The 21,689-nt window shown below is 46.8% G+C and overlaps 1 protein-coding gene across 1 annotated transcript in view; it reads right to left on the bottom strand.

Annotated features, from left to right (window-relative positions):
• LOC128721210 (solute carrier family 12 member 4) overlaps positions 1 to 21,689 on the bottom strand; it is a 55,357-nt gene that overhangs the window by 19,957 nt on the left and 13,711 nt on the right. The window contains exons 2-6 of the mRNA XM_053814937.1: positions 9,687 to 9,757; positions 8,604 to 8,724; positions 7,827 to 7,960; positions 3,625 to 3,707; positions 1,969 to 2,071 (exon numbers count right to left, since the gene is read on the bottom strand). Coding sequence (XP_053670912.1) covers positions 1,969 to 2,071; positions 3,625 to 3,707; positions 7,827 to 7,960; positions 8,604 to 8,724; positions 9,687 to 9,757 — 512 coding nt within the window. The remainder of the gene's footprint in view (positions 1 to 1,968; positions 2,072 to 3,624; positions 3,708 to 7,826; positions 7,961 to 8,603; positions 8,725 to 9,686; positions 9,758 to 21,689) is intronic.

Consider the following 21,689-nt stretch of genomic DNA (forward strand, 5'->3'; position numbering starts at 1 on the left):
GGTGCGTGATGTGCTTGTGGTTAATGTCTCAACCTTGCCGGTGGCCTTCAGATTATTGGAGAGCTTCGGCACGCGCTTGTAGACGTTTCAGCACGCCATTGCTAGGGTCGTGAGTCGTTCGATTACGCCGGGAAAGTTACCACCATTGGCCTTGTAGTTGTACTGATTAATTCGCCTTCATCATGGGCTGTGTTTTATTGCACAGCCATCGAAATGCGAACAAACAAACTAGAATTAAAATAGCAAAAAGAACTAGCAATCCGGCAGGATACGAGCTTCATTTGGCAGGTCAAAAACACTGTTTTCAATGGAAACTACCCGTATCGATGGGCATTATTAAACAAAAAAAAACGATCAAAGCCCTCGCCAGTAAGCCTCTCGATCCATAGTAAACATCTCACTCACCTGACATTGATTGGTATTCCAACGATACTCTCTTCAGAGAGCCAGCAACCCGCCATCTAAATCTGTGAAATCTCCGAAGAAATCCCGCTTGAACCGGCGCCATCCTGCTTCTCGCCTTTGTTCGCGGTCTGGCGTAAGCTTTCGGTTTTGGTTTGCAAGCTCCCAGAACGAAGCGTTTTGTTTGCCCCACCCGCGTCAACATCTCCGTCGGTTGGAGGAGATTTTAATTAAAAGTGGCAAAAAGTAAAAGTTGCCACCGCGGGCACGTCACCGTCATCAGTGGCAACACCTTCGCGCGGAAGCTTGTGTGTACCGCCGGTCGCCTGAAGGCACGCCGCACCTTGGCCGCCATTGCTGCCCCGGCTGCTGGAGTGATATATGAGAGCACTCTGGTTGCCGGAAGGCATGTCAGGATCGGGGTAACCACCACAAGCTGAGCAAAGGCGCAAGCCAGTCGCACGGGTGGTTTACAATGGGGCGACGACGGCTCGTCCGGACGGGAAAGCCGGAAAAATCGTTAGGGAACAACACCGCTTGGCAGCAGGATGGATGCACCAGCGGCGCATGAAATCCTTTCGCGACGTCGAATTGGCACGGAGCGTATGTAAGCACATCAGAACCGGTACAGCCGTTCGTGGTGGTGCGAACGTGCCCTGCTGAGGGCTTCACGTACGGTCGTCGTTGCATCCTTTCGTTTCGTAACGCCGGCGAAAGGGAATGTGACTTTATGGGACGCGCGATGGAAAGATTACGTTTTGCACTCCACCATGGGATGGTTTCGTAGCGTGTGTTTTTTTTTGTAGTGGTAGCTTTAGTATCTTTTGGATTGGAAAACAAATGGGAAATGAATTTGGTCGCGAAAAAAGTAAGAGCAGTTTTCTTCGAGATCTGATTGACAAAGTATATGAATGGTTTTGTAAGTTGGATGCCGTAATTTATTTGAAGTAACTAAGGGATTGTAGGATGACTATGCTTTTGATTCGTTTTTCAATTACTCAACCAATGGTAGGCAATATATTGAGGCAACAATATGGAGAGCTACATATGGTGACATATTTACGGATAGAGAGCAAGTATGCCAAGCAACCAGAGAACATAAAAAAGCATAGACGACATAGACAAAAACACAAGAATCTCAAGAGCAGCCGTAAACGTTTCTCCGATTTCATGGTACAATTCGTTGCAGTTGATCTAACTTTTTAGGGCTTGAGGGCTCGCGATTCATCAAACTTTTTCTCATTTATGCCGGCACCTGTTGGGTGGCCCACCCCTAGCGCTGTATCTGAGGAAACCAGCCCTTAGAATGCCCGTTATGGCGGTCGTTCGTCATTATTCCCGAACGACAATCACCGTGAACATGGTCTGACAAACAGCAACACAACCGGCATAATTTAGCATCCGCACACCGACACACGAACGCGCACAAAAACGGGCATTCCGAACGGCGAAAAGTTCGGACCATTCCGTCTTTATTTTGGGGTGCGGTCCTTCTTAAGGGTCAAAGTTCAGCTCGGAAATGATGGACGCGTGTAGGAATTCCGGTAAAAATGGCCCAATACTTACCAGCACGATCTCCACCGCACCGACGATGTACATAGCGGCCGCTAAAGTTGTTCCGGTGTAGAACAACATCCCGACAGCGCCACCGAATTCGGGCCCCAGCGATCTGAAAATAGACGGAATTGATTAGCAAACTTTGACGCGAACTTTGCTGTCCAACTTTCGCCCGTGCGTAGCTGCTCACAACGGAGGCATTCGGGCTGAATGAAACAAAAATGCAAGTGTTGGCCAAGCTCCTAACAGTGTGAGAGAAGTGAAACGGGAAAGTAGCAAAAGTCGATCGAGACGAGGCCGCGTCGAAATGTAATAATATTTTTGAAATTCGTTTCCTATTACACGTTGTGTCATCTTTATATACATTTTCGGAGGTTGTCCGGGTTCGATGAGTTACATAGATCTAGACCAGAGCCTGACAGACGAAAATAATGTCCTGCCTGAAATCCCCTGACGAAGGCGTGAGCTTTCGTCCGGTTCGATGGTGTGCTTTTTTCCGTTCGGGAGTAAATTTTAAGATCAAATGCTTGTCAAAAGTGTAACACGATCATAGCTGGATATTGACCGGCACAAAAAACGAGCGACTCCCGTGACAGCTTGGGATTTTGCTATTCTTCTCCGCGCTCGATACAGCGCTACTAACTCGAACGATGGGAAAATGGAATCCTATTTTTCAGAAATACGACCTCCAGTAACTGACCGGTCGACATCCAGAAAGGCGAATAGAAAAAAAAACCCATTGACACCGTTATGACACTGTCCTGACAACCGGGAGCAGCATATTTTATGTACCGTACCATTTATTATGTTCTCCGCTCCCGATGTGGGGTTTCCTTTTCGGGCTATTATTATGGCAAAGCGGCACCATCCCAGCAGAGTTTGGACGCAACGCCATTCGAGTCAATTGAAGGTTAAACGTCATTGTGCCCACGGTTCAAGGGTGCTTCATGGAATTCATTTCCAGCAACCACGAGACCACGTGCCAAGGGAAATCCCATTTCATCTCGTAGGGCAGGAAATGAAGCATTCTTGGGATCTGGTTGACGCAAACAAGATTCCTCGTACATTGGAGAGGTGCTGATATGAAATAAAATTTAGAGATCCTCTCTTCATCAACGTCCTGTTGGATAATTGGATGGAGTGATGAGAAAATAAGCAACGCGTGGGATGCTTCGGTAGAAGATTCGAGATAGCGGTTGAAAGGATTCACCCAACAGCCGAATGCCACACAAAACTAGGGCAAATATTTAGTCCATTATCTGTCAGACTTTCTCGGGCGCTACGGGCAAACCCTAATTGACTCGTGACTTTCACCCGTTGGTGTACGTTGCCTTCCGATAGAGTTATGGGGACATATTAATCAAGATATCGTTTGCCGTGAAACGGAAAGCACATCCCCCACAGTCGCGGACATCGCCCCACTCAAGAGATTCTGGCACCCAAAAACCTCAATTGGCGATCCTTTATCGCCCTGTCTAGAGAAAAACTTCCCGTTTGACAGTTTCGGGGCGTGCGAAAGTTTACTTCTTATCGTGGAACACTACATCTTGTCTCGAGACGCCGTAGGCAATGGTTACATCGCATGGCGTTCCGGAATCGCGCCCCGTTGGCGCTGATCCAGTGAGGCCGTTCTTGCGGTCGGGCCAATGTTTAGCGAAAACTTACCTCGATATCATGAAATAGCTGCCGCCCGCCGGTACCACCCCGTTCGTGGCGATGGCCGACATAGAAATGGCAGTCAACATGGTCTGTACGGGATCGTCCACCGGTGTTCGATGGCAGCGGCACGTAGACACCATCCGTTGCCGAGCAGGAGGCGCAAGTGTAAGAGAGAGAGAGAGAGGCCGATTTTTGGGAAGGAAGGCACAAAATGATTAGCATAGTTTTGGAAGTTGCCGTAAAACTTTAAACTGAAAACGAGCAGCACTAAACAGCGAACGAGAGAATGATGATGATGATGATAGTGGGCGTGAGTGCTACTGATGCGACTGCTAACAATGGAACTGATTTTGTAGGTTGCTAAGCGTATGATAGGATGAAGGGATGTTCTAACGCACTTGTAGGGAGATCCGGTCTCGAGAGAAGGGTTTTGAGTTAGTAGCTAGTGGCGTTAACGTTCCTTAACATCGTCCCTCAGGAACGGCAATTTCAACTGTTGACCCAATGTCCGACAAGACACGACATTCCACAATTAAGATCGAAACTCATTGGAAGTCAGCGAGGTCGGGCATTTCGGAACTTGAAGAAACTATTCCAGAGGTTACGCAAGAACCTTACACATTCTCAGGACAGCATCCTGCCTAAGCAAATAAATGAAGCCTTTGCCGAAGTGCAGGTGAAGAGACCACTCGATGGTAAACTTTTACTGGGCATTCCTGCTCGCTCCGAATTTATGAGGACGCTCGAGATGCTCCTCAGAAAATAACCCTTTTTCGAGTGCGGAAAATGAAGGAAGGAAATATATTTATGGTTCTTTATTCATTGGTCGCGATACGTGCTCCAATGCTAGAATGCCCATTCGTCCATGACGCTGCGCACTGGAACCGAGAGGTCCAGCAGAGCGTTTTTTTTGCCTGCGATCTTCTGCTAGGATCTCCTGAAAGAAAGCTCAGGATGGTGAAGAAAAGCTTAGGAAACTGGTCACCAGCAAGACGTAGTGGCAATCCTCACAGCTCATGGAGCAGCGTGGCAGGAATTTCTGAGCTCGTTTTCACCCCGGATCGCTTGATGGAGCGTGGCGTTCCTTTTTTTCTTGCGATTTGTCTCGCATCAGCAGATATCTCAAGACGCAGCAAGCCACGGGTGGCGTCTGGCCCGGTCCGATCGGCTGATAAGGACCGGGCGGATGAATAACGATTTTCGGACTGAAAAACATCACCGGAATGAACGGCCCCCAATGGGCCATACGAGCGGCACTCAATGGCATTGTCTGAAAAGGCGTTCCGGGAATAGAGGGGCGATCGGCGCGCCTCTTCACCCACGCATTGCCCTTCGATGAGTTCGGGTGAAGAGAAATATCGAAAAATATGTTCTCCGTAACGAAGTAAATTAAGTTCTCAAGCCATTACGCCGAGCAGAAACGCGAGCCCGTAAATCGAGTAGGACGGCATTCGTCGCTGCGGTCCCGCCTCGATGGCGATGTAAAGGGAACGGAAGCGAAAAGCCTGTCATCGCCCGACCGGCATACTGATGATGTGCCTTGTGTCTAGATTAGCAAATGATGTGTAATAGGATTACTCAGCTGCAGATGTTCGAACAGCTTCCACAGGCTTCCTTCAATCGGCTCAGTCTTGTCAAAACCATTTTTTCTCCTTCTTCTTCGGAATCATTAGGGACACTTTGCTTGGTGTGTGGGCGTAGGCAAGGATAAAGGCAAACGCTGCTGTGAATAGCGACAGGGATATTTCATCGACTAAGCTCACACACGTTTAGTACCTCTTTTACTACTGATTGTAAGGTGTGCCCTGCGCCTGGTGCCAGGCAATGAGAAGTACATTCGAAAGATGTCAAACAAAAAAGAATCCTGTCACGAACAAGTGGTTATAAGTTACTCGTTTGGACCTATTGAAAGTAATTCAAAACATAAGCAAAACATGAAGGTAAATCATTGGACCGTTCAGTTTTTGAACGTTTTTTTCTCACCAGTGCGAAGGGATTCGTGTCTACGTGAAATTAACCCCTGACGAAGCCAAATTTACCAGATTGCGCTGATCGTTGACTTATGATACGGGCGCAATAATTAATTATCGCTAATTTACTTACACCGTTCATTCCTGCCCTTTATGGTACGGTTAGCTGGGCTATGGTTTTAGATTTCCCGGCTACGAAAAAGGTGCAGCCTTGATTTGAACGGCGTGGTACGCCAGAAATACCGCCTCGCACCGTTTCGACCACCTTTAATCGTCGATTTCAACCACCATTTGCGCACCGGTACCGTCGGTGTTCTGGCCTAATGATGGGTGGTTCGGGCGGCCGGCAGAAATTCATAATGAACAACCCTGGGTTGTGTGAAGGCCACATTGCACCAAGGCCGCACACGGCTTCGCACGGCTGGAGAGCGCTTTGATTGCCTTTGATTGATAGTCCTCAATCAGAGGCAATGAGATTAATTCGATTCATTCAAACGCTACGCTCGGTTGGCCCCGTTGGTCCTGCCAGTGTTCGTTTTCTTTTCCCCGAGCCTCGAGGGCGGCTTTCTCCAGGGTGCCGCCTTCACACGGGTTTGCTCATTTACTCCAGCCGAGGGATTTCCCGGACGGGTTATTTGCCCACAACCCTAGAGGATGGAGCACCCGGAGTCAGTGGAAGACAAACGAAGGACAAACGGGCGTGCGCTAACCGAGGCGCCATTTTCTCTGATGCCCGAGAGTTCGAACCCAGCGAAATTGCGGTGCGCTCATTAATTAGATTAGACCGCGTCCGAAACGAACGAAAAAGCGGCCACAGTGGCGTCTGATTACCGTGCCAGAGCATCAGCGAAGGCTACAATTTTGTGGTTTTGGCACATTTCGGCGAAAACCAGGACACTGTGTTAACGCACGTGGTTTCGGTCAACGCCGGATGCTCGGACATGATTAGACATTTCGGTCGAAACCCACGGGACGTGTTGGTACGAAATGGGAAGTAGTCGATGGTGCAAGTTGCGATTCAATTTCCACCAATTAATGCTGCACCGGAGCACACATCCTTCGAACGTAGGTGAGCTCCTCTTTCACGATTGGGTCGGGTGGCTTACTGATTTAAATTGATGGTGTTCATTAAATACCCGAAGTGATCGAGGGCGAAGCGAAAATAAGCGAAATTCAACAGGCCAAATCCTGCTCTCCGAAGCCTCCCAGCCTACGGACCATCGGTCCCTCGGAACCTTCGGTGCCATTCCATATATGCAAATGAATGTTTGATTAAATTCATACATAAAACATGAAGTCTCTCCCCAGATATGACCTAGTTTTTTTTTTAAATCCCACACCCGGGAACACCTTCCGCTTGCGTGGACTTCGAAGTTCTAGGAACAATTTTGCTCGGGTACCTCATTCGACCAGGCCGAGAGTCGGGAGGATATTCCCACCGGTGTGGGACGCGCGGAATGCCGCGATAAATTTCACAGTGTATGCGTGTTCGATTTACGGCAGCTGGGAGAATAATTTAACCCAATTCGTAGCGCTTTTCGGTTGGATCCGGCACAACTCCCGCCATAAGCCCGAATAAGGCATGTTTTGCATTTCAATGACACCGGCATGGGATTTACTGCATACTGGCCCTTGCGAACGGAGCAACGTGGAGATGCCCGTAATTGCTTAATGTAGGAGAAGCTATGCCCGGGTGCACGTTTCCGTGAACGTTCGGGAACTTGTTCGATGGAGATGTGCATGCACTTCCCGTCTTGCAGCACAGGCATCGACCTGATCGCGGTTCATTATGCGAGCGGTAGCTGTCAGACATTATTTTTCACACGCTAATGTATTAAATTTTATGTCTCAGGATTATCAGGTTGCTCAAAGTCACAAATAGAGTACAAAATAACGATAGTTTCCCATAGTTGAAAGCTGATGATTATGGAATGACAGTTTAACTCTTATGAAGCTATGTATTTGATTATAAACTACAGAAATGAACGAAGTGCATGCGACACTGAAAGAAGCAAGTCCTGGTCGGCATAAGTAGTGACAATATTTTTGATATACGAGTTGAATTGCATTTTGTACGGATACAAGTTGTTGGAAACCTCTGCTGGTAACAGATTGCGTTCAACCACCTACATCGACCAGGACCTGAGCGATGCATGATGTCAATGATGTGTTTCTACCACGGCACACTACGAACAGGCAACGAATAAGTTGGTTAGTGGTTTACAAAACGGCACGTACCACACAGCAACAGCATAATACGATTAAAAACCCGCATATGGCTCCGGCCGTGCCGACAACCCAGGTTAAACGGATGAATAAAATGACACCGAAAATATTCTGTATGCACGGCAGATAGACACCGATGAGTGTGCCTGTTTCCCGTGGACCGGTTCCGGGTTGCGGGTTGTTTGTCCAGCGTTGATTGTGTGCGCGGTGTTGCGGTGGTTGCGAAATAATTGTTCGCCCACGGTCGATATGGTCAGTTTTTGGTGCCAGGAGTTTAATTTGATAACGATCGTGGGAGAGAAAGCCAAAGAAAGAACACGAAGCGGGATAAACAGAACAGAAGCAGAATAAAGAGAAACACGTATTCCAAAATAAAGTAAGAAAAAGAAAAGAGAATTAGTAAAAGAGGAAAGAAAACAAGGATCAATTAGTATGGCTGCTTAGGTTTGTTCACAAGTTGAGAAATCTTTTGTATCAAATTCGATTAGTAAACTTTTATTGGGGAATTATTTTGACAGTTCTAATGTCACTGCTGTCTAGTATATGCCGAAATTATGTTCGCGTATAGTATACGCCTCACATTTTACGACCGCTCCACCGGGAACGGCTTATCCGGATTATGAGCTCTAAACTTTAATCAAACTGAGGGAACTTTCGTAAAGCCTTCCGGGAGCGCATCAGAGCATTCCTCCGTATTTTAACGGCCAATGCGTGATCGATCCCGTAAGTATAAGGGGATTGGTACCACAGAAGAAGTGGGCCCGTGTGCTGCTGGGTGTCCTTACTTACCCATGCGGGCGCTGGCAGGTGCTGGTTTGGCATCAGGATCCGTCGGCGCCGGGATCGTATTCGAGTAGTTTGCCAGGGACGAAATGAGCGTAGTGACATGCGGACGTTCCTGAATGTCATCCTGCGAGTGGAGAGGAAAAGCATCGGAAAGAAACAAGTGAAATATCAGCACGAATGAAGTCTACAACATATTAATCATTAACGAGTCAGCGGGTGCCCCGGCTTTTATAAGAACATTTGGCTCTACCGAGTCCTAACGGCAAGGATTTGGTATGCGTACGCGAACTACTAGTGCGTGTTCGCTCAGATCCCAAAGCCTAAGGCTGGAGAAACAACTAATGGAGGATGTTGGAAAGTGGAGCAGCACAGAAAGCCACCGGACCGACCCGGTACAAGGGAGTATGACACGGGCGCCATCTTTGACACCGTTTTTAATATTTTATGAACCCTATTAACTCGTGTAACGTTGCCGTGGAGCTTCTTAGCTCGGGATCACTCGGGCTACTTGGACCTCACGCTGGCCCGTTGCTGTGAGAGGTAAAAGGCATGATAAATGGTTTCGGGTCGGTGTCAGCACCGTTCGCTCGTCGTCCGGGCATCCTGGTCCATGCTGCTGTTAGTAATTATTTCCCTCCCCAAAGACCTCCTCATTCCAGCCAACCGGTTCGGGTACGTCCCGAGCTTTGAGCGCTTTTCCGGGTGCTGAGAATGGCAGCGAACACTGGCATGGAGGCCACGCCGACCGTCAAGTGGCTTTCGCTGCAGAGAATGAAGCCAATCTACCCGTGTAAGTTACCATCGGTTGGTCCCTTGACGGGTAAGAGAAAGAAAACGAAACAAGGCGACTGCAAAAAGTTTGAATACATCGTTAAACAGCGCAGCCGATGGCTCGAATGGCACGACCGAACGGTGGTTGACGTCTTCGTTCCAAAGGACTTTGGACTTATGCCGCGAGACTTATTGACGTATTGATTTAACGACGCAAGGCCTGCTCTTCACGGCTCATGAATATCCCTGTTCATGCATAGTAAATTAAAGCTAGTAATATATGATCAAAGGGACGATTGCGTCGCATCAACTTACCGAGTAAAGGTACAGATTTGTATCGATTTTATCTCCTTTCGCTACGAAGGGTTGATCATCGGTGGGTTCACCTGTGGGCGAGAACAAAAGGGCAAGCAAAGAGTAGAGAGTTACTTATTCGTTCGCAATGTTGTAACAAACGTTTTACATCTAGCTGTGATCATCGTGAGCTTTGCGTCAATATCTTCCAAGCTCGCTCCCGCAAGCTGTAGACTGGACGTTAATTAACTTTTTGTGTAGCATTTTCCCCAAACCCGGAGTGGACTGTGAGTGCACTCACGAGCGAAGAATAGTGCTTGGCCATGTATTTTTCCATCAAGTCTCACCCCGTACCCCCTACACAGACGAACGATACGTGCTCAAGTGTAGTTGCTTCCAAGAGTCGTGTGTGTAGATGATTCAATTAATTGGATATGTTTCCTACTTTTCCCCCCTCCAGAGTGGTTCGATAATTTACTGGATTGCTTATGGAAAACTCCTGTTCCGACAAGCCGTTCGAGATAATTAGTTCCGCAAGATGGGAGCGCTTTATTCCCGAAATTATACCGATGGCGATTTTTTTTACGAGGACTACCTCAAAATGTCTGACCTTCCTGGGTCGAGTGCCTGAAGGATGGCGATCGGCCATTAAAACGGGTGCACCACAAATAATCGGTAGTTAATGTGCGAAACTCATAAAACACGTTATGTGAGTCGTTATGCTGGCGCCTGCTGGATTCGCCAGCCTGGCTGGAATATTTTTCCTGCATGCGCGCGTCGGAGAACGTCCACATGCCACGTAGATTTAGAATGCTAGACGGCTTGGGACGGCTTCGAGCGGAGATTTTTTTTGTGTGTTATTGCCACGAAACGAACCAGCCGCAGCGGAAGAATATGGAGAATGGATGATGGGACATAAAACCTTAATCGATTCGATCGATGTCCAGGATATTGGCGTCCCCGTGCGTTAGCTGACGGACATTACGCCTCGCTAATCGAGCGTCCTTTCTCGCAGGTCCAGCGGCGGTGGTCCACCCCGGAAGGTAGTAATGCAGACGAGCTGCTAGAACGTACGCACCATGGTGCGGACTCCTTCAGCCTGGACCAGGCAATATCGCCAAAGTCCATAAATAACCGGCAGTGTCTTGTGGACGGCAGTGGCTCGAATCGGTCCATTCCGTAAGACATATTGGCAAGTTCCGTACGGATTGCTGGGCCCAGCGCACGCAAACCAATGATAAGAAATAGCCCATTCAACCGGACAAACTGTGTCTTGTTGGATCTGTCGGAGGATGGGATGTGTATGTGTGTAGGGTTCCCATCTCTTAATGCCTGCACCCAAGATCTAGAGGGATCCCCCTTCCGTGACGGTCGCTCGTACGCAAAAACGACAGTAATGAGAAATGACTTTTCATTATCTGAAAGCGACAAAAACAGCTGCAGCAGTAGGCCAGCGCTAGCGGCCTTGGTAAAGCCTTTCGGAAGATGCTGAGGTGGCACATCGATGCGCCCCAAGCGCCAAGGATGGCGTGTAAAGCGGACGGCGAAAAGTAGGCCAGCAAATGGGCCGACGACAATCGCCGGCACATGGTTCGCACGGGTCGTCCTTCCGCAGCATAGGATGGTAGAGGTTCTACTGACCGAATTCTATTTTCGCCTTCCACACACCGTCACCGATGGCTTGAGCGAGGATTGGAGATAAATTTCCCATAAATATGTATGTGCACAGTGCGACGATAAATCATCGATGAGCAGGAGGTATTCATTGGTCGGGTGCTTACTGACCGGTTGGGGCCGTTCGATGTTGCCCGTGCTCTGTGGCCAACCACATGTGCATGTGGGAAGCGTTGAATCGTGCTGCAAACTCTCGTTTGCTGTTTGAAGTTCTATTGATTACTCGAGAGCTCGGCGCTACGGGCTGGAACTAATGCAGCTTTTCAGAGTATCATAGAAAAGTTTTATTGATGCCGTTGCGGTTGTTGGTGGGTGGGAGTGAGCCGGAATGTGCAAATTATATTATTTAAGCCATGATAATAGCTTGTTTGTTGTGCGTTTCGCTTTCACGAGGGTAGATTGAGTGGGTCGGAAATTAATATACTAAATTACGTGTGAGCTACACAAGTATACAGACTAGCGTATACCGAATGAAACTTAGCTGATCAAGCAATAATTTACAATAGAATGATGCGTCTATGAAACCATGATTCTGAAAATATTACCTTCGGTATTAAATGCGTTCATCCGTTATGGAGCAGTTTGTTTGCTTATTTTGATGAGCTCATAATGAATGAAACTGTTGCAAACAAAACATAAGACCCATTGGATGGAATAGTAGGGTGAGAGCATTTAATTTTGTATCTACAAAATTGGGAAAACACGTGAATTTGAAAGGGTTAAACTCATTACATGGTGCGTGTGGACCATGAATGCGCATAAAATGAACGGTTTCCGACAACTTTTTGTATCATTAAAACGCAGGAAAAAAGGACCACGCTTGCCGAGAATGCATGCAATTTGGATTTTGGTATTGTGAAATCAAACTACGCCCCTGAATATTGAATTGCAAAGGGGTGGGCGATTTTTTGTTGTCCGGACAACAGTATGCCTGCAAGGCAACGCCGTTCCGTGCTCACTCGCACCGGGTTGATGATATCCTGGTACCATCGGTTGCCCACTGGTCCTTTGTAGTGCTTCGGACCATGGCTGCCTCATGTTTATTTATTGTTCAATGGAAATGGATCCTCTTTTTTCTCTTCTCCTCTACACCTTGCTGATTGAAACAGTCGTCTGGATTCGCTAGCGGTTTCTGCGGGCAAGCGTATCCATGGTGAGCGGCATCGAACATGCAATTTGGATGGATCATATTCCTGTTCGTGTTTTTTTTGCGCATAAAAAGAGCTGCACCGGAATCGAGTGCGTGCGGGGTACAACATTGGATGTGGTTTGCCGAGGTAGATTATTGCAATGTTCATTGTTTGGCGCAGGCTGCGATGTAATATTGCTAAAGAAAGGGTATATTCGCTCCTGCCCGTGGGGAACATGATAGTTTTTAGTCGCGTGGTAAAAATGATATGAATTAAAGTTGAACACGCGTTCCAAGAGCATTATTGTTAGAGAGGCTACTGAAATAATTGCATTTATTTTAGCCGTTAAATAAATGAACCCACAACAGCACGATAAATACGGAACCAGATTATGTGAATATGGCTACCTAAAAACAGATTTCTCCACCTTCGGTTGGTTGGAAAAAGAAGGATTATTACAACATCCTCTGGCGCGGTAGCGACATGGTGGGCGTAATTAAGCGGCCTGTGAATTGATAATCAGCCGAAAGGATCCCTTTTGCCGCATCTCGCTGATTTAATTCGACCGAAACCGCACCCACACCGAGTAGGTGGGGATCGATTTTTTGCTTCCATTCTCGAGCGCCGTGGGTCTGTGGTGCTTATTAAAAGTTTACGTAAAACGTTATAAATTATTCTAAACACCAAACGTGAGCGGAGATGAACAACTCTCTGCCCGTTCCCCAGAACACCCTGGAGAAACGGATGTGCTACGCTTCTTGTGCTGCTCTCGATCAACAAGATCGAGCGCGACGCGCTGATAGAGATTGGGAGCAAAGTTTGGGTACCGGTTTCATTTCATTAACTCCTTTCTTTAGCCTTCAGCAATTTCTGACGAGATTCGACACCAGAGCTCCCGCGGAACAGCGGAGACGAAAAATGGGTTCATTTCTTCTGGCCTTTTTCATTGTCCCGCTTCTCAAGGAGGGCCCGACATCGTAAGATTGGGCACAAAAATAATAAATGATCCGCGTCCGGCAACGACCGTTACGGTCCATCAAACGGGGTGTTTTCGATGCTATTGCGGGTGGGTTTCCGCGTTAAAATCTCGCGTGAGCGGGCCACGGGTTTGTATACATAACTTTTAATGGCATCATGTTTTAGGCTGTTTGGCTCATCCTTCCTACAGCGGAGTGGAACAAAAAACACGGAACTTCCCTAGGGGTTGAACTTCAGTAAAGTTCTAAGCTGCTGTGAAAAGGAGCGTAGAAGGATAAGTACCGTAGCGAAAATCTTACGACACCGGCTCGACACCGGTCCCGATTGGATCGGTTGCGTGTACCGGGCCGATCGGTGAGCAGATTGAGAGTGTGTATTAAAAGTGAGCAAACCGTGCCCTCCCACATCACAACATCCTTGTCTGGCATCCTCCCACGTGAGCCAGTAGCTCGAGAAAAACGTAGGTAGACGAAAAAGATGCCCTACGGAAGAGCAAAAGTCAGCGACGGAAAGAGGCACATTTCAGAATTTCTGAAGCATCTGAAGCATTACGCAGCCGCTCGCATTTCATGCATACGATATGAGGCATTATCTGCCGCCGGCCAGCGTTTGTGAATGCGACGTGGAGCAAGAAAAAAAAACGAGCCTGAAGCTGTCTCTCATCTCGAAGGAAAAATGGGCCCGGCTTTGATCCCGAACCGTGGCCGTGTTACGTGCCGCAGGCTTTTCGACGTTTCCGTTGATCAGTTGGTTTCCTTTTGATGGGTTGATTTCTTTCTTTTTTTCCTCAACTGCGTTTACTTTTCGGTTACACGGTGTGAAGGTAAGCGACTGCATGAACTCGTGCAGGATACGCGGAGGATATGAAGTTTGAAAGCAGGAAGGCTTTTCCACTACGCAGGATATTTCTCGAACCGGACGTCATTAGGAATTGGAGTGATTTGGGTTGTCCCACGCGGTTGACGTGTTTGATCTGATTTAATGAATGAATGATGGAAGAACGCGATCTGTGGTAGATTCGCTTGTTGGGAGAGTTTTAGAAGTCGTTTTGTTAAAGAAAAGGACGATGTAAGTAAGGAGCAATTATGGTTGTTATGGTATCAATTACCTAATGAGAATACATTAACACTGATCGGACACGATTCACTTTGACATTGACCTCCTCCAACCGATTGAATGCAAAGCTCCTGAGTTCTACCACGCACTCGGAAGGACACGTCAGTATGGCTAACATGAACTTGCGATTTATCAAGTCTTAATAAGTAACAAAATGGCGATCGGTTGGACTGCCCAGTCCCGACGAAAGCTCATCCGCAAAGTCCCCAAAAAGCAACGGTGCTTCCGCAAGGCACCAGCAGGCAAGCATTGACAAATGAAGCAAACAATGACCCACCCATTTAGCCCCATTTCGTGTCCATTAGCGAGGGCGGGATAAGTCCCTATTTATCAAAACAGTTGAATCTCGTGCGCGAAAAGGAGGGTCGGCTCGAGAGCCGCCTTCGGAGTGCCGCCTGTGGACGTCTTGGGCGTTCTTGCGTAGCTCTCAGGTGAGAGGAGGCGATCCATTACAACGCCCGGTCCAGGCAACATCTCCTAACAATGGCGCCTTACAGCACACAAAAGGGGATCCCCGAGAAACTACCCCGAGGGCTCCCTTGTCCTGCTTGCTTGCTTGGGCGGCTCCAAAAAGTCACCTCATCAAAATACCTTTAATTGAAGGCCGTCAACAGACGTCGACGGATGTGACGGAATGCCGCTAAGCTCTCAGCCGTCGCTTCTCACAAGTCTTGCAAGGGTGTGCTACTCGTCGAAGCCTTACGTCGCTTTTTTCACCTTTTCTTCGCAACCCAATTCCTGCACGATTCGTGGATCCCACAGCGAAGCCGGGTGTTTTGCGTGATGCTTTGTGTGAAACATAATCCGCCGCATAATAAAATTCGACTCGGGAAGCGGGAAAACGGGTCGTTTTTCGTATGCTGGGAAAGCGGCGGAAATGCTGGTAGTTTCGTAATTCGCATCCCTTAACTGAGAGCGGAAAAAATAATGTGAATGTGAAGGAGCCCGTTTTGCAGCAGGGATGCTGCGGGATTAGTGTAGGGGAATATTAAGCCCCATTGTAGTTCCAAAACGGGTGCAAAAAATAAATCTGTCAGACTCGCCCGTTCGTACGATTATTAATCGATTGATCGAGACGGTGGAGCATTGTTTCGTTGCAATGGTCGCTCTGTTTGAGGGTGATTTGTAGGCACGACAGCGTCACCGTTTGGCAAGAGTAGGGATTATTTTTGCATTAGAAAAGATCCACGTGTTTGGACGTGATTCAATCGTGGCAGTATCGATGTCGACCTGATTGTGTTTGCTGAGTTTTTTGGCTAAAATATGAACAATTTTCTTTGCTGGCTACATTTCGCGATTAGCATATTTCGCTGTCCGAATAAATTTTCGCTTATTGTCAGAATACAGCGACGAAAAGAGTTTTATGAAACGGAAGATCAATTTACGTGAATAAAGCTTTCCTTAAGTTATTGCATTTTATTTTCACCACGCGGTAACAAAATGGACCTGAAACGAAATGCGAAACTTTTCCGTACCGAAAGAAACTCGTTCACAGCATGGAATCACAGCCAGTGCCGGGAACAAATTCACCTCATTTGCCGGAACAAGGAGCGAAGTAGATTCGAAGTGGTTCCTTCCCCTACCAAAAAAAGGGTACACCCAGTGGCTCATTAAGAAAATTGCACCCTGTTTGCAGAAAAACCGGGCTGGTTGGACGGAGTTTGTCATTTATCATCGTCGTTCGGTGAAAAAACCACCGAAACCGTGGAGTTTCTGGCATTTTCGTCCTTTTCGCCTACCGAATTCTCACGTTCCCTTTGGTACCAGTTTGTGAAACTCGTGAAAGTTGCGTGCCACATTCACGCGGACGAGCTGCCGAATAGAACGTTCCAGCTAAAGGGTGCTGGGAGTTGGGTGCAGATAGTGGTTTTGCAAATAGTTTGCCCAGGTCAGCCGGTAATTGAGCAAGGCGCCAACTGGAACAGACGATTGGACAATCAGTGCCCGGCGGGTGTGCCTGCGAACGGAACGCAAATCCCGGTGGTTTGCCAACTGGGAAGAACACATTTCATGGCTATTTCAGATGAAATGTGATTTTGATACTTTTTTACCGCAAGCATTTCGAGGAACGTGCTGTCGCTACTTACTTCATGGAGTGCAAACTGTGTCGGTGGTGGTTGGTGTGGCTTTCTGCGACAACCTCAAATATTCTCCATTTCTTTAGTTTTACGACTTACTCAGGATAGTGTGTTAGTTATGAAGCTCAATAGAATAGCTTCCCGTATCTAAGGCTTCATTATAATTACGGACTAAATACGGAAATTCAAATGCTATTTACAGTATTTATTCGCCTATCAGTACTACGTTTCGAATAAATTTTAACGAACAACAAAAAGTATTGTCTTTTGTTAGCTGGTTTAATGAACATCCTTCCAAAACTTTCTTCTCATTCTTGTTTGTTCAGGTGCTTAATTTCCGGTAAAACATTTTCCAAACATCCCTGATGATCATCGCTTTCGCTAACAATGTCGTGGTGAAAAAAAGCGTCCTCTGCCTCGAACCGACTTTACGTGTGTTGGAACGAAGAGTTCTCACCCACAAAGACTGACAGCAACCATGACCATTTGCGTTTCCTTTTTGTTGAACTTGTAAAGCGCGGCTCGTTATGGTCCGCGTGAATTTCCCTACCACGGCACGCTTTTATGAGCTGTTGCACTCTGGGGCGCATATAGCATCCACATAAATCATCGTTTGGTTGCGTTTTTGTTTCATCCCGTCGCAAGATGACGCGCTTTGGCTGCACATCGAAGCAGTCGAACGTCAAACTGGAGGACACGGGTTGATGGCAATGATGAAGCCGTTAGCGCACCCGCGCATGTACTCCGGACGAGCGATGCCGAATAAACAATTTTAATGAGATGACATTTGTTTTAATTCTGTAACGATTCCACACCACACAGAAGGATAGAGAAACCGTGCGGTGGTGACGATGGCGATGCCACGCTTCCGGTCGCTTTTCCGGGCGCGAGGGAAAAATCTGGGCCACACCGTGTGTGTATGATCCGGCAGCCCAGGGTGACAAGTGGATGGTGATGAAACGGCGAACAGCTGAGTACTGTGCAGACTGGTGGCGACGACGAGCATAACCTCGTCGTGACTAATGAAGTGTAAATTTGTTTTAATTATGCGCAAAGAGAGTGCGTCCCCCGGGTACTTGCTTCAGCTTGGTCCCGTTTTCTGAGTGATTCGAGCTGGTTTTAAATAATAAAAAAGCAATCTCAGAAGCAGTGACCGAGAAGAAAAAAAATGTGGGCATAGCTTCGATGTTGCACCTGAGGGAAAACTAATTTAGTTTCATTTTAAAATCGAATTTATTTCAGAATTTTCTGCTCCTACGAATGGAACTCCAAACCTTTTAATAAATGCTTTTCGTGTTTACTTAATTATAATAGCACTCAACAGCCTGAAGGAAAGTATTTTTTTTCGTGAATGACGACTGAAAAAGCGACAATTTCCTGTTTAAGTCCTTCCGATGAGTGCGTCTAAATCAACATGTTTATGATGCATTTGCTACTGATTTGAATGCAAATTGTCTCCCACCGCAGTAATTAAGCGGAGCGATTGTGTTACAAGGTTTGAATTTCTGGAATTAGTGCCATAATTCCCACCGTTAAGATCCTGCATTAATTTCGAATGTCCTTTCCATAAACATAAACCGGGAGTGGAATAGCCGTTTTCCAGCTCCAACCATGTTTATGAGCTAGTGTCCCACAATCTCCTTTCTTAGTGTGTGCTTTCGTTCACCTTCGACCACACTCAATGGGAAGCAACATTTTTTGAGCTTGATTTTACTGCTTCTGCGAAGTCCCCTTTAGTGGCCGCTCCCGTTAAGTGAAGCATTTTGTTTTGAAAAGTGACCAACTACGATCATAATTCTCGCACAGTCGCAATTTTTACACCCCATTCCCGTGTTTCCGGCACACTCGGTTCGGGCTTAATTAATTTCGGTAAAGCGCCATTCACCATCAGCGTCATAAAAACAACGGCGCGAGTGTTTCGAGAGGGTGGTCCGCAAAAACATGTTGATGAGATTCCCTTCGTTATCGAATCGATCGTGTTTTTCGATCGGTCTCGCCCTCGCAACGGATGTTACTAGCGTTCGGTTGGCTTGCCGTGAGCGTCTTATTATTTGCCTGCTTTTTTATTTCATGCTAACTTCAGCATGAGTGCGTCCGAGGTAAGCACGCTTAAGCTCGGGTAAGCTGGCAGCTGGCAGGATCGGTTTTCTTCCAGCATGTTACCCAGCTGCCCTCGAGGCGGTGACCTTCCGGACGGGGTTCAAATTTCGCCGCTCAAGGGGGGCGCTTTTTTCGGGCAGGCAATTTTGCGGCGATCCGAATTTCCGGAACGTGGTTACGCCGATGGGACGCCACCGGTGTCGTGAGTAGTGTTTCCCGCATGCATAATATCCCATAGCGTTGGATTCCAGCTAACGCTCTTACACGGGCATACGCATATACATATACACACCAATAAGAAGCACAAAAAAGCACCATCGCGAGCCTTGGGAAGTCAGAAGCCATTAACGGTGCCGCATTTGCATAATCACATAATCAACAGTGCCACCGACTTAGAATTAGTAATCGACATCATCACCCTGCCTCCGTTTCGGGCGAGCGATGAGCTTGGGGGCTTTTTTACTCGCCCCCGATGTAATTTATGCCGCCATCAACGGCAGTCACTTTAGAGGCCGCAGAGGGAATGCCATGCTGTTTTTTGTTTTCCATTGCGGAAGCAGATAGCGCAACGATTATCGGTTGGACTCCTGCTTGGAAGATCCTCGATTGGACCTTCGAATTTTCCTATCTGTACTGGGAGTATTTGTTTGATGCATAAACTATTTTATGCCGATGTTTGCTCATGCGGAGATTTATTGCATTAAGCTTGTTTTGGAGCAAAGGGGAAAGGCAATGACCATGAATCATGTACGTGAGAATAAATTATGTTAATATCGGTCTTCGGGGGAATAAATTAAATAAATTATACGAGCAAATAAAGCTCGCTTTGTTTATCACGTTACAGAGAATTATTGTTCCATGGCTGATTGATCTACAACAATAAAAACGGCACACAAACTGTCCTTGAATTGTTTGTATCATTTTGAAATTGTAAAAAAACATAGCCCAACAAAACAGCAGCCGGAAAATTTGAAATATAAAAAAAAATAAATTCAACAGCGGCAAGCTGCAGCCACTTGCTATCGGGTGGGCGAATGTTATTATATTGGCCCACGCGCGACAGACACTGATGTGACCGGGAACGAAAGCCAGCTGGCGGGCAAATTTAATATGTTCCGTAGCTGTCACGCCAGTCTGTTGACGTGCAAGCATTATGCCACAACATGAAAAATGTTTAGAATGTTGCTCGAATGAAAATAAATGATGTTTTACAAAAACGAATTTGAACGAGTAGTGGCTTTAATCGAACGGTTCAAAATGACGAATTTGTTATAAGAATCAATTATTGTTAAAATACTGGAAAATAATAAGTATAATTTAACACCAATTTAAAGCACGCTCTAACAATCTCATTGGTGAGGATTTTTCAGCTTGTATCCGCTTGGTTTCCTTAAACTAAAGCGAATGGAAATTTGTTTTATTGCAGCTTTCCCGGGAAGGGTGATTATTGTGCAATCGGAACATACAATGTATATTTCATTCACTGAATTTATCCTGGTGGAAAAAACAATCACCGGAACCAAAGCTGACGAGCGTGAGCTTTCGTGGTGCTGTAGAAAATGCTGACCAAATAATGCTCCCATGGCATAGCACTGTCCATCCAATTCGTTTGTGTGATTACTTGAGCGTGAAAAGCAAGCAACACCACAGTAAAACGGACACCGATCTGAATTGGAAATTAAAGATTTGTGGGAGGTATTCATTGCGCGAGCTGCTTGACAAAGGTGGTATGGTGATAAATTTATGTGAAAACTTCATCAAGTTATCGTTAAATGCTTGCGAATGTATTCGCTAAATATCACACATTTTGAAGTCATTGTCATAAGGATGAGAAACTTCATTTTTAAATTTGTAAATCCAATCGACTCTGCTTTCGAATATCTGCAAACTTGCTCAAACAAAAACGAAAATATGCACCATATTTCCAGAGCATGGCGAGTTTCACAACTTTTGTGATAAAACCCAACTGCTGCAGATACTTCACAATTTCCACTCACAGCACCAAGCAGCAAAGCATAAGAGAAAGCATAAGAGCTAGCATGAAACGGATGGTTGTAATAGATTTGAAGAAGAAAAAAAAACACCTACACACACAACTGCCCCGGAAAATATCGTTGCGAAAATGAACCATAAAAATTCATTCCATACCTTCCCACCAGCATGTCCCCGTTGTGAACCTGCCGGGTGGTAGATAGAGCTTTTCTAGCTGTCCGTGCGATGAAGCGCCATTTTTATTTTCCCATTCCCAATTTATAGCACCCAAGCACGGTGCCGTCCATCCGCGGTGACGTGTGCATCCGGCTGCCGTTAAAGTAACCACAAATCGTGAACCATTTATCATCGTGGTGTCAGTAAAAATCGTTTAAACATGGCATATCGCTCTTGTCGCCGTGTGAACCGCCTCCACTAGAGAAGAAACAACAAAAACACCATCACCCGGAGCGAGGGAAACTTTAGCGATAATCGCAACCGGGCGCGCAGATGTTGCCGTACGGAAATGGAACTCATCGAAACTATCATGGTACGGTTTCGAGGGCGGATAGCAACGCGCGAATAAGTACAACTAAGCCACACGTATTGCAGAAGCAGAAGTACCGCCTGTCAGCGCAGCACATTTAACCCCATTTGCATATGGCGTGGGGAAATATATGTAGTGCGAGTCACGTGACCACGGGGAGACCGCGAATTTTATCATATTCTAGAAGGCTGCCTGCACGGGGGATAGTAAATTTAAAGCCAAGAGACCCCTGTGATAAGGGGCAAAAAGGTCCTTATAGTAGCAAAAATATCACCGACACACACAGACACATACACATTCTACACCAGCCGTTTTATGGGAGGCAAAAGGCACTGCACCGAAACGCATCTCTTCTCCACACGCCGCTAAGATCGTGTCGGATACGCTGCTGGCGTTTGTGGTTTTTTTTGCGGGAAAAAAGGAAAATCAT

Source organism: Anopheles nili, chromosome 2, assembly GCF_943737925.1.
Source record: "Anopheles nili chromosome 2, idAnoNiliSN_F5_01, whole genome shotgun sequence".
In the NCBI taxonomy this organism is placed as follows: domain Eukaryota; kingdom Metazoa; phylum Arthropoda; class Insecta; order Diptera; family Culicidae; genus Anopheles; species Anopheles nili.